Source organism: Camelus dromedarius, chromosome 20 (assembly GCF_036321535.1).
Source record: "Camelus dromedarius isolate mCamDro1 chromosome 20, mCamDro1.pat, whole genome shotgun sequence".
Taxonomy (NCBI): domain Eukaryota; kingdom Metazoa; phylum Chordata; class Mammalia; order Artiodactyla; family Camelidae; genus Camelus; species Camelus dromedarius.
In genome coordinates this window covers 20,907,606-20,922,262 of record NC_087455.1, presented here as the reverse complement: position 1 = coordinate 20,922,262, position 14,657 = coordinate 20,907,606, and the positions used below count along the sequence as shown (strand labels likewise).

At 30.6% G+C, this 14,657-nt stretch overlaps 1 protein-coding gene across 1 annotated transcript in view; it reads right to left on the bottom strand.

Annotated features, from left to right (window-relative positions):
• Positions 1 to 14,657, bottom strand: part of CSMD3 (CUB and Sushi multiple domains 3) — a 1,010,791-nt gene that overhangs the window by 851,964 nt on the left and 144,170 nt on the right. The window contains exon 3 of the mRNA XM_064476888.1: positions 626 to 738. Within this exon, the coding sequence (XP_064332958.1) occupies positions 626 to 738 (113 nt within the window). The remainder of the gene's footprint in view (positions 1 to 625; positions 739 to 14,657) is intronic.

Here is a 14,657-nt window from a genome sequence, read left to right as displayed (position 1 = left end):
AGTCAAATCAGCTTAGGTCAGATTTTTGATGCCAAATGAGTTTGTACCAAACTTTCAGATAAAAACCTTTCAGTTTTAAGTACTTCTTTGTTTGCCTCTTTGTGGTTAAGAAATTATGGATCTTTGAGACTAGAAAGACTGGCTTAAAATGGAAAATGTCAACTCTCTCTCTTAATGGACTCTTCTCTTGATTCTAACTTGCAGAGAACCCAAATTACCAGTTTATTTTAAGGCAGAGGGGCAAAGAACAGAAGAGAATAGGGTGGAGTTTGTAATGCCTGAATCTCAAATCAGGCCTTGTTTCCTTTTACTCTCACATTTTGTTCCCTTTAATTTTAATTAAGATCTAACCTTATCTATGGTGATGTCATGATATCATCTAAGAAGATTTAAGGGAAAGGTTTTCCTCTGTCTAAGTGCACTGCAATGAGACATTAAAGCCTGCCAAGTCTAGTATTTTATTATACATTGATGATGATTCAGAAGGTGAATTTTGGTACAAGATTTGACATAACAGGATGCACTGTATCTTCCTTCTGGGCAACTTTTCTTCTATTTTTACCCTGGAGGATTTAGTTTTGCATTAAAAACTGGTCAGTGGTCCTTTTATATTACCATTACTTACCTTCATAATATACTTTAAATCCATGAGCACTAACTGCAAAATCACTGGTCAAACGTAGTGAAAACACAGATTTGGTACTTGTCACTGGCGGTGGCAGATGGAATCCTGTTAACCTAAAAACATAAATTGGATTAACTGTTAGAGTTATCAACATTTTACCTAATAAAGTTGAAAGAGTATTAAAAGTCATTTTATCAAATTCCCAAGCTCTGTATAAGTGTGTGTGTCTGCACATGTGTGTGTGTAGTGTGAATTAATTTATGATATGTTGATTAGAACATATCACACATCAAAAACAATTACATAAGTATATGTAAATATACATTTATTTATGTATATGTGTATGTGCATCACTGTTTATCATATCTATCGTATATATCATCTATATGAAAATATTGATCAATTCAAACTTTGGGAAATAAATTATGAGTGTAAGTGTTGGTGCATATTTTATGCTGTTGATTTTAACAGTATTTAGAAGACATTTTTGTCAAATAAATTATTTTCCTGAAAGTTTAAAATATATAGAGTGGGAAATATTTAGAGAAATTTAATATTAAAGAAAGAGATGTGATCTAAATATGAAATCTTGAAGCTGAAGTGTCTATAAATGAGAAGTGGTTCTGTTGTATCAGATGCCAAAATTCAGCAAGTGATATTAAAATTAATAGATGCAAATTACTTTTTGGTTAATAATGCATATGTTTACATAACAAATATCTGTCTGATATTTTTCCCAATAATTTATTACTTATTTTTCTAATAATATACTGCATATAATTTCAAGCTCGATTATATAAAAGATGATTTACAACTGACACTTTATAAACCAGAGAAGACAAATTAAAAATAAGAAAGAGCACATTCATGGGATATAATTTTTTTAAAACTAATGAAGATGGCTATTTTTTTTAAATTTTTGTTTGAATTGCCTGTATGTTATTTTCTCATTTTTTATTCTTAATGTAAGTGTGAGAATTAAGAATTTTATGCAATGGAATTATCCTACTTTTCTTTATATACTTACTATTTTGCCCAACAATATATAGGTAAAATTAGTCTGTACTGAAATTATGATATATTTTCACTTCTGAATAGCAGTAGTTTCTGTTTGTCTCAGGCCTACTTGCTCTAAAAATGTATTAAGAACTCCAAAGAGATTTTGTGGGCTAGATCTGCCAATATTTACCCTATTTAATTTTTTATAAAAAACATTTTAAAATGTGCGTTTATTACTTTATTTAAAATAACCAAAATAAGCCCATTACATGTTGATATAAATAATGTAAATAATATGAAGTAACTATCTTTTCCAAAACAAAAATTTAAAAGAATACACTGTGTTCTATTTTTGCAAATCTCTTTAATATTTGGCCTATTGAAGAACATAGCTGGATTTTCATATCTGCTTCTTTGTTCAATGTTTTACAATATGTTATTTTGCTTTATGTATATAAAGAACCCTGATCTAACTTAGATATTTAATTGTAAAAGGGAAGAGTATTCTAGTAGCTTTTGCACATAAACATGGACACTCTTCTTTGATACTACACAAAAACTTGACTAGTTACAATGTTGAGTTGAAACCATATCACTTTTTTGCACTCTGTTGCATTAAAATCTGTTGATTCACCCTGCCTTTTTAATAGATTTTTTTTCACTCTTGCATTTTTTGACATTATGCATTGGTCATTTGAAATATATTGGTTCACAGAGTTAGATCTTCCAAATATCGATATATTTCACTATAAAATATTTTAAAATCACACCTATTTTTATTTGTACTCATCTGATGAAAATCTTTAAACTTGGGGAAGCTCTAAAGCTGACAGTGGTGGATTTAAGTTTTCCAAAATTCTAATTTTATACTTGAAAAATTCAGATTTTATCATTGACAGCAAATCCTGTCATTTATCTTCCTTGAACAGGGAAACAGTTTTATGTTTTTGGAGGGAGGGGGGAAATATATACCAAATACCTAAATGTGACTAACCATAGTTTATCCGTTAGTCATTATTTCAAATACAAATGTTATTCCATGATAAAAGTGGCTAGCTCAGCTAGCCCGCTCAAACTGTTTCTCTTCAAGACAATCATATTTTGGTAGGCATAAAAAAGGATTTTTTTTGCACTTTTTTCCATTTTGTCATACTGGTCAATAAAAAGAAGTGTAATAAAGGGTGGCCATTTAATGAAATAATTAGACAATGACTACTAGTACAATTTGAAGTCACTAACTGTGTTGTGTTAATGCACCAGCAGTTTTATACCCACCATCACTTTTGTACAGGAGGGCAAATGTCAACCCAGAGAAAAAAAGGTGTATAATATCTCACTATTATTATGGAAATAGTTTTGTTTTTGTGGAACCCCTGAAAAATGTTTCAGGACTTTCAAGAATTCCATGGTTCACATTTTGAGGACCATTGTTGTATAGAAATCTACTGCAATAAATATACCACAATTCATTTATTCACTGACTGTTGATGGATACTTGGGTTGTATATACTTTGTTCAGTGTGTCTTCATCAACATTCTTGTAAAAGTCCACTCTTAAAGCACTTATGTAGCATTTCTCCGAAGTGTGTAAGCATTTACAATTTTAAATTTTCATATTTTTTACCGCATAAGGTATACTCTGCAAGGGTATACTTTTTGGTTAACAATGCTGTCAAACTGTCAAACTGCCTTCTAAATTCCTTTATGATTTTCTCTTTTTTCCCTGATTAGAAGTATGTCTCTTAAATTATAAACATATAAGTTGCTTTAGTTATATTTTGTTACTAATGTGTATCTCATTTGCATTATAGCCAGATAACATTTTCTGTATGAATTTAATCCTTTGACTTTTATTGAGACTAGCTTTATGGGTAGGATATTGTAAATATTTTATTATATGCCTGGTTTTCTTATTAAAAACAAGCAATTATTTTTCTGTTCCTAATCCAAGTTACCACAAACTTAAACAATACCCATTATTGTCTCACAGTTATGTGGATCTAGGCAGAGAGTAGCTCAGCTGATTTTCTGCTTAAAGCCTGATAAGGCTGAAATCATGGTATCAGCTTTGTTATGTTACTTTTTTAGAACCTCTGGAATTTCATTTGCTTCCACTTCCAAATTCAGAAGGCTGTTGCTAGAATTCAGCTTCATGCAGTTGTGGGACTAAAATCCCTGTTTCCTTGCTGGCTGATGGTTTGGGATTATTCTCAATTTTTCAAAATAGCCAGCATTCCTTGGTTTGTGGCCCCCTTCCTCCATCTCCAGAGTCAGCAATGGCAATCCAAGTTTTTCTCATTCTTAAATCCCTATTGTTTCCCCTTCTACCTTCTCTCTGCTGCTACTGCCTTTGTCCTCCAGCTGGGGAGATTTCTCTGCTTTTAAATGCTAATGTAATTCAATGGTGCCTAAATTGATAATTCAAATATCTTCCTATTATAAGATATGTAATCTTAATTCCATTTGAAGCGTTCCTTTTGCCAAGTGCTATAACATATTCACAGGTTCCAAGGGAACCATTATTCTGGGATTATTACTCTGCCTTTTATAATGGGTATATATCAGAGGCTAGGTGCAGCATTCAGTATATCCTTTGAATAAATTTGTTAACCCTGTTCAAATGGTCTCTGTGCTAACTTTATTTTTTAAATCTGAGCTACTAGATACTGAAAGAGATATGCTGAAATCTCCCAATATGATTGCAGATTTTTATATATTTCTTTGTAGGTATGTCCATTTTTAAATATATTTCCGGTGACATTATTAGGTGTATACAAGTAAAAATTATTGTATTTCCTGGTGAACTAGATATTTTGTCTTTATGAGATGACACTATTTCTAAAATGAGTTGATCTTAAATTTTATCTTATCTGATAGTAGTAAATCTATAATTTTCATTTATTAGAAAAGAGCTGGAACATCTTTTTACCTTCAACCTTTTGGTATCCATTTTTTTTGTTTGTTTTTTTGTTTTTTGTAAATATGTCACTTATAACCAGAATATATTTGAGTTATACTTTTATATAGGTAATATACTTTTATAAGCTAATATTATAATACTGGCTTTTTTGCTTCAATGAACTATAATATACATATAGAAGTTTACATAAATCAAAATTATACATACTGTAGAATTATCACCAATGAAACAAATTTCAAATCAAGAAATAAAACATTGCAAGCAGTGCTGAGTGCCTGCTTATGCTTCCTCCAGTTCAGTACTATCTCAATCCATCCCAAGGGTAACCCTTACACTGACTTCTGACAAAACAAATTAGTGTTCCATGTCTTAAAAGTCTATATAAATGAAATTGCATAATAAAATTATTCTACTTCTGTTTTATTTGATTCAGCATTACCTTTGTTTTATTATAACAATAGTATGAAATTTAACTTTCCTTGCTACATAGGAATCCGTTTTTTTAATATGCCTTAATTTATCCATTCTACTGTTAGTGGACTTCTTTTTCGCAGTTGGGTCTTGAATAAATAATACTGCCATAAACATGTGTTACATGTTTTGTAAGCATATATGCATAGTTCTCTTGAGAATATATCTAGTACTAGAATTGCAGGGCATTGGGTAACTAGTTGTTAAATAAATAATTTTCTAGATTTTTTTTCAACATTATCTCTTGATATAAATATGTAAAAATAAGATATTTCCCACTTTGAATGCTCAGAGTTTTTTTTTTTTTTCAGAAAAATAAGGAACATCGTCAGGGAGAAAAATGAAAAATAGTTTTGTAACAAAAAAGTCTGAAAACCTATTTACTTCATAGCTAGACTGTTACAATGTTATATATGATATTATTTTATGAATAATGGCCCTCCAAAATTGCCCAGGCTCTAATGCCAGTAATATTTAAATGTGTCACCTTATATGACAAAAGGAACTTTACAGTTGTGATTAAGTTAAAATCTTAAAAATGAGAGATTACCCTAGATTATCTGGATGGGCCCAAAGTGCTCACAAGGGTTCTTATCACAGGAAGGTAGGAGGGTCAGAGAGAGACTAGGAGGTGTGACAATGAAAGCAGAAGTCCAAATGAAGCAATTGCTGGCTATGAAGCTGAAAGAGGGACACAAGCGAAAGAAAGGCAAGCAGCCTGTACAAGCTGGGAATGATAAGAAACAGATTTTCTCCTAGAGCCTCCAGAATGAATGCAGACCTGCTGACACCTTCCTTGAACTCAGGCCAGTTAAATACATTTTGGACTTCAGTTCTCCAGACCGCAAGATAATAAATTTATGTTGTGTAAGACATTAAGTTTTCAGTCATTTGTTCCATCAACAATAGGAAACTAATACATGGCTCTCTTTTTGGCTTTGAAATAAACATTTCAAAAAGTGTCTAAAATATTAATTTATTCTATAAATAAAAATGGAGGTCCCATGGACTCTAGTGACGTCTATAATCACTGAGACCCATGTTGATAATATGCAAAACAAGTAATTCAGAGCCTATTGTTGCAACATTTATTTGAATACAATGTTTTTAAAAACCTCTCTTTGTAGGTAAAATATGCAATTTCATCCTCAGAATAGAAGTCATAGGGACTGGAAGAAATTACAGACTTGAAGAAATTCACAGTAGAACCAGGTCTAGAACTACAACACATTCTTATGTCCCATTTTTTAGTGAACACCCTGTCATTGTCTCACTGTCTTTGGCACAGTAATAAAATCAAAACATTAAAAGTTTTGAACTACTAATGTACATATAAACATACAAATTATTTTACATGCAATATCAGATGTATTTTTACACTCGTCCAGATTCATTAAATAATCCAATAATTTTTATAATATTTAGAACTTTTTACCATTAAATTATCCAAGATGATAGAGAAGGACAATGTGAAAAATTTTTCCCATTTATCAAAAGCTAGTTTTCTGCAATTAACTTTAAATAATCAGCATGTAATAGCATGTTATACAATGAGAGATTTAGTTTTATTTTTCATTTTAGTAAGTGAGAGAAAATGTATGTTTTAATATTTATTTTTATGATACTTGTATCATTGTGAGGATTTGCAATATCTTGTTTTACTCCCTTCTGTAATACATTGCTTGATTGATTTGAAAATAAACTGTCAGTTATGAATCCCATTAGTTACTTTTCCTTACAAGACTTCATTTTGTAATTTAATATTTATATGTGATTATTTATTAACCATCTCTCTCCTTTGTACACTAAACTTTGTGAAGTCAAAGTTTGGAATTCACTGGTTAATCACCAGTGCTTCATGCAATGCTTACCGTATTAAGAGGCTCTCAATAAGCAGCTGTTATATTAATGAATGGGAGTGATAGGAGAATATGAAAGCTGTTAGAGCACTTTCTTTTTCAAACCAAGCATTGTGTTCTTGGAACAAAGTTCTCAAGAATCATAAGAATGTCCAGGGACTCCACTTGTTAAGAAAATTCAGGTTGTCTGAATGGTAGTCAGATAGTACCTATGTAGAGACTCTTGTTCAGATTTATTTTATACCATGTTATTAATCTCAAAAGCTTAAAAGGAGATCATATATTTTATGTGCATCTGTTTGAAATATCTTCAGGATATAACTATATAATTAAAAACCTCATTTTTCAGGTAAAGCTAATATGATTTGTATTCTTAATATGAGTTACAAATTGTAGTATTTAAATATACATGTATTTTACCTGAACTTAACACATTTTCTAGATATTGTGAAAGCATAATATTTTATGAATCAGTATAATATTTTCCATGGAATAATTTGTACCATTCAGATATTTGTGATATTCTTAAGTTATTCTTATTACCTTATATTCTTAATTTTTTCATATATTCTTTAATTACCTTATCAATTATATTTTCTCCTATTGAAGTATGGTAAAGTTGAATAGTGAATCACAATTTATGTTCCTTTGAAAAGAATACCAGAGTGTAGCCCTATTTTTCTTGAATTACAATTAAATAAATCAAAACTCAGAAATGATCAATACATTATTTAAATTCATACAAACTGGTAGGCAGTGTGGCAAAGATACAAACACAGATTTCCAACTCCAGTCTATTTCTTTTTCCACTATGATTTTCTCATAAGGGAAATGATTTTTCCATGAAGGCAAAAAGCATATCTTACTCTGTCCTTGTTTCTCCACAATGCCCATGTAAGTTTTGTAACAAATATTTGGAATAGATAAAAATACAATTTTACCCACATGATAACTTTAAGTAGTTGAGGCTGATAAGAACTGTATTATAATTATAAAGTCATTGAGTTCAAGGCCAGAAAAGTAATGGGGAACCACTGTCTGTACTTGTTGATACCTTTATAGCAAATATTTCCAGTGATTCATAAAGATATTTCCCTACTGGGAAAACTAAATAAAATTAGCAAACAAATATATCAGTGGAAAATCCTAGGTTGATGCAATGTAAATTTCCTTCAGACACTTTGTTTTTAATAAAAATAAAAATTTGAGAAGTTGTGGCCAGTAAAAGATTGAAATGTATTCATTTTGCTAAGTAGCTACTTTGCTGTTTGCCATCACTACAATCAACATTTTCTCTCACCATAAATTTAATACTTAAAAAATGCATGTAAACTCGGATTAAAGGACAGTCATTTCCTTTTCAAACATTTAGTTTCATGAAAAATTCACAGCATTTCCTATATTTCACATTTGTATTTGGTGAATGTTTTGTCATGGACCAATACTAGTTTATGGCCATTGTTCCAGTAAATTCTCTCTGGACAGAATGGCACAACATGTTTGTTTTTTCATCTTACATTTAATAGTTTCTAATGTATCATTCCTATTTTCCCTTTCCCTAATTTCACATTCACTCCCAGTCACATTTTAGCACTTTGTTACTAATTAGGCAAAACACTCATCAGAAACTGTGGAATATTCTAAAATTCATGCACTTAAAGCAAGTGAACCTGTCACTTCTCATGCCTGCTTTTAGATGAAAACATTCTTTAAGCATTTCCTTTTACAAAGATTTAGGAACATTACTGATATTCCATACTGTAATGAGTAACTGGTCACAGGGAGAATTAAATGATTAACTTATAACTCTATATTAATGACTATGAAAAGTACTAAAATAATTATTTGGTAATTAATGCAAAATTGAGACATTTAAATTATAAGAAATTCATTTAAAAAGTCAATATGTATGCTCTTTAAATAACAGGCTGCTCATTTAAGCTTTTTATTAAAGAATTAATGGCAATTAATGTGCCATTTTACAGCTTAATGTAATGGAAACCCTTAAAACATGAAGGCTGGTGGATAAGAATAATACCTGTATCATTATCTAAATGTGTTTATCAACTTTTAACCATGACATGTCATTTCTGAGAGACTTGAGCATGGAGATGACTAGATCTATATACTATCTTTAACAATGTGATCAAAGGTCACATTGCCTTTCAACTGATTACAATATTTCAAACTTTCTCTAGTTAAAAGAAATAATGCAAAAGTCACAGTTTTAAATTTAATGGCTATTAGCATAGTACTGCTCATAGGGAGATAGAGAGAAAGCAGACATGGGGATTGGAAAACACATAGAGAGCGAGCTTCATAAAAAAATAAAAGCAGTAACACTACCAAAATCCCAGGATCTTGTGATTGCTAAATAAGAGAATTCACATAGAATGGCACTGTGTATTTTGTGGAACCTAAGAAATAGCCACTAAATGTTAGTTTCATTAGTGCTTTGATTCAAAATCCATTGCCCTTTTATCTGTACTCAGTAGCATGCTAAGTCTAAGACAAATTGCATTACAACTCAGCATTCTTATGGTGATTTCTCATTATTCACAGTAAAATTTTGGGATCTGAATTATCTTACAATTTTACTTTGGTTGTACAGTTCTTACAAATGATCCAGGTGATATACAGGGAATTCTCTGCTGAAACATACTGTTAACCTATTTAATTTCAAAATGAATGGAAAAACCACAGGAACAAGTAGATATTTAAAGTAATGACTGTTCTGTGAGAATAAATCATGTATACTCTATTGATATCAGGCTATATGAAGCACAGCATCATAATTCATGTTTATGTCAGGATGTCAGTAATTATAATATTAAAGGAAAAGTTGGTTGTGGCAATATGTGAATGATTATATCATTTGCTGAGAGTAAATGAGCTGAAGCTTCTATCAAATTTAAAATTCCCAGAAAAGGCATCATGTATGAGAAAGGCAAATTTACAATATTAGGAGCATGTGCTATGTATACATTTAGATATGGAAATGTATATAAATAGTGATCTATATATGCATATGGTTATGGATTAAGGTAAATATGGATATGACTAGGAATATCATAAAGATACAGATAGAAAGGTAGGTAACCGACATTCCTTTCTAGTATTTTCTGATCTTCCACTGTATTGAGGTGCTTGTAAATCTTGGAACTACACTTGCCAGAATACTTCTCTTTGCAAGCAGTGTTGTCTATTAGATTTTGCCAATGAAGGCACTTCCATAAGACTTGGAATGGGAATTAAGAGTGTAAGCCATTATTATGTGTTGGTATATGGGCAGCAGTAGGTGTTAGAGGTGAGGCTTTTTTCATCAGCTTATCAGAATTCCTGTTTAAAGCAATTGTTCTGGTGCTGCAAAAACTTGAGTTCTCAATTAGTATTTTCCTGTGATTTCTGCAAATTCCTGATTTCTTGAAAGCTAGTGAAGGTTCTCGCTGACCTTCATCCCCCAGCCTTAAATCCAGAATTCTTGTTATTAAATGTGTTTCTGATTTGAGTATGTCAGTTTTTTTTCTTTCTTGTCTGAACTCTGAGAGATGCACAAATACTATAAAACCACTATCCCATGGAGAAAACGTTTTCTTCCCTCAAAACATAGCTTGAGAGTATCTTCAACTCACTATTTCTAAAGTCATTCTATTTACAGAAAACTCATTCTTTCCAGTGACTTTGGGGTTCATCTTCAGGATCAACATTTTATTCAGGACCTATGAAATATACTACTAGAAATATTCTTCAAAATTCAACCTTTTCAATTTCTTCTCTGCTACAAATACAACAAAATTTCTATAATGTCCTCTCTTTCTGGTTTTCTTTTTTTGATTCATTGAGTCATTTATCTTTAAAGCTATAAGTGACCACAATTCTAAAAGCAGCCTAATTGAGTCATTGAAAAATACTGAAGTACAGATGAGTTATGTTAGGCTAATCAATGTCAGACATTTAAATATATTTTACAGTGCCCCATCTTGCATTAACACCTGCCAATTGTTAATGAATATACTATTTCCAAAGTTTGGGGTTTTTAAGAAACAGTTGAGATATCCATACAACTGGTAAATGACATAGCATCTTGAAAACTTTTTCTCGTAATTCATACACATACACAACTAGTGAAAGACATAGCACCTTGAGAGCTTTCTCTAATCATTTTAGGCTAAATAAAATCATAATGTCATCACTGAAATACTTCATAAAGAAAATATTAGTATGAGAATGCAGTGACATAGAACATATGTGCAGTCATTTCCCTACCTAATTAATTAGTGAATTTGGGCATGATTTATGAACTAATTTAGTATTATCAAATGATAATTTTTTATTATTAAATGCAAAATCATTCAGTCCATTAATCTATTATTTTAATTTAATCATAATGCAGATCCAAACATTTTAAAGTAGATTAAATAATAAACTACTTTATATACTGTTATCAACTGTTCTACTGTATATGAAATTTTTTAAATCACCATTTTACATTATCACTATTAAACAATTGTAAAATTTGGCACTTCATAAGACTGAAGATGACTAAGTTCAATAAGTATTAGCAAACATAGTTAGATAATGATATAATTATTCCATTTTTATTTTAGAAATAATGTCATCATATATCTTGATGTTCCATTTTCAATATCCTAGGGATTCTTGAGTGATATTTACTAATGTGGGAAGTCCTAAATAATAGCATTTTAATAGACTAATAAATTTACATAATTTAGTTTTAATAAAACATGGAAATATGACCAGAAGTTGCAATAGATGTTACACTGTCTCATTTACCTGTTTTAAAAAGAAAGACTCCTGTAGAAGTTTTGTTTTCTCCCATTATCGATAGGTTAATATTGTAACATTAAAATTGGAGTGATTAGAATAATTCATAAGAATAGTTCAGTCACATAACATTTTCTTGATAGCAATGGTAAGAACTCATTGGAACAATTAAAGTACATTTTTTTAATACCGCATTAAGGGGAGTATTTAAGAATCACATTTCTTTAAAAGTTAATGAAGTTTCTATGTGAGAAGGTAAGCTAAGGCAATGATGCAGCCTACATGGAGGAAATTTAAAAATTGAATTTTATATGGCTAATAAATAGCCATATATCTATAATACTTTCTTCTAATTTGGGACATTTTGAGAACACGTTGTTAACAATTACACCAGAAAAATAGACAAAAAATTCCAAAGATTGTCCTGGAAATCCAAGATGTTTTTTCCCCACTAATAATAGTCACTGATGTATCAGATACTGTAATGTTTAACAGAGAACTCTGAGTCATTGTCTGTCTCAAAAGTGGTACATAATAATCTATAAAGTATGAGTCAGAGTGAAGGTAATAACTTTTATTTGAAATAAGTATGTATTCTAATGTGAAAAAATATAAAGCAAGTAAAATAAATATCAGTAGACAAATGTAAATTACTATGTATAGTGAAAATAACAGAGAAAGGAAAAATAGTACTTGTTTATTAACATGTACATTTCTCATACTTCATCTACTTATGCATCATGGACAAAGTTAGAATGATGGCATAATATTGTTTTTTTAAGCAAATATCTAGTTAGGTTTAGGAATCAGCATTTCTTTATCATATTTTATAACTGTTAATATGTCTCAGTATTAAATACATAATGCTTACCTTAAAAGGAATTTTAAATATTTTTTATATTTTATGTAATTTCTTGAGGAAACCCATATAACTTTTGATGCAACTTTGATAGAATATTATAGGAATTGTAGAAATAGTTTATTTTTTATATGGAGTAAAGTAAAATGACATGAAAGAAAAGCGATTCAATGTATAAGGTATTTGTTTCCTGAAAAAGAGGGCATTGTCAAGTATAATATTAAACAATCATGTGCATAAAAAAGTGTTTAAAATAATTTACATTAAAAATATTGTTATAGTCTGTAAATAATGAGACGTGATTTAAGAAATAATTAATGTATTTTTCATCATACATCAACAAAGATATAGATATAACAGAAAACAGAACCATAATAACTAAGTACTGGTGAACATATTTAAAAACTAAATACCATGAAGACAAAAATTTCTGTAAATTTATATTAGACAATTATATGAAGGACTATAACCAGTTATTTTCATTAGCCCTAGGGGACAGAGAAAGGAATGGACTTAATTTACACGTTAAAGTATTTGCTGATCCTGTGAAGACTTTGGAATATTCTTGTGAATGCAGCAGAAATGTAACTTTCAAGACAGCATATGAGAAGGCATGCTGTTATATTGTAGTAGTTTTATTAATCATAGACTTAGTATTTAGATAGTTACATTGGAATGAATACTTATAAAATTAACTAATGTATTAATAAAAATAAGAAGAAAGAGAAGGACAAAGAGAGTGAGGCTATGGAATGCAGGGAGAATAAAGGCAAAAACAATAGCAACAACAATAACAAAACTTCTCATTGATTTCCCTGGTGGCCAGACAAGAAAGCTGCTTAAACCGGCATTTTACTCTGAAGTTCCATTGAAAAATCCCTGGAAACACAACCTGTTTGTGATGTTCCAATGATGTTTACATTTTACATGTATATGTGAACAAAGACATGACTTCATAATGTCTACTATGAAATTTCTCTCTGAATATTATAACCTAAGTCCTCTGATAGATGCAACATTTTTATCTTTAGACAAACTAACGCCTAACCCTGACCTCCACACCTGTGTATATGATCACTATTTTACATTCCCACTTTAATGTCTAATCATCTCAGACAAATGTCCAACACCTAAATCTCAATTCAAAAAACCTGTCACTTCCTCAGTCTTCTCCTTTCAGTAAATTCTATTCTTGTTGTTGTGAAGGCTAAAATGCTCTGCAGCTTTTCTTGATATCTCTCTCACACATTTAATGCATCTAAGAATTCAGTGGAATATATGTCCTCTAATGTCACAATATATCCAAATATAATGGCTCCTTACCACCTCCTCTGCTTCTGCCACAATCCAAGTCACCATCATCACGCCTTTGCATATCTCTCTCTCCCAGTATACCTTCAACTCCATTACCAGAATTATCTTTTGAAAATACATGTTGATTCATATACCTTCTTCACTGACATCCAAAATCCACCACTGACTTCCAAATCTCTTATCACAATCTGCCTATCTGTTTCTTTGTTTATAGCCCATCGGTTCTCACTAGAATACAGACACTGCCAGGGCGGAGAAATTGTTTGCATTTGCAATGCATAGGCCCTGGAATAATGGCATGGCAAATAGGAGGCTCTCAAAATGCTTTTGGAAGAATAAATTTATTTTTTTACTTAAGGTAAATTTTAGAATCATTAATGTTAATAGATATATATTCTCAATATTTTTGAGCTAGATGTAAGAATTTAAAGAATTACAGGCATACCTAATTTTATTGTGCTTTGCTTTATTGCACTTTGTATATACCGCTTTTTTTACAAATTGAAGTTTTGTGGCAACCCTGTGTCGAGCAAATCTATTGACCCCTTTTTCCCATCATCACTTGCTCAACTTTAGTCTCTGTGTCACTTTGTAATTCTTGCAGTATTTCAGAGTTACTTTATTAATACCAAATTTGTTATGATAATCTGTGATCGGTGATCTTTGATGTTACTACTACTCACTGAAGGTTCAGAGGATGGTTAACATTTTTAACAACAAAGTATTTTCTAAATGAGGTATATACTTTTTTTAGACAGAATGCTACTGCACAATTAATAGACTATCATATAGTATAAACATAACTCTTTATGCACTGGAAAACTA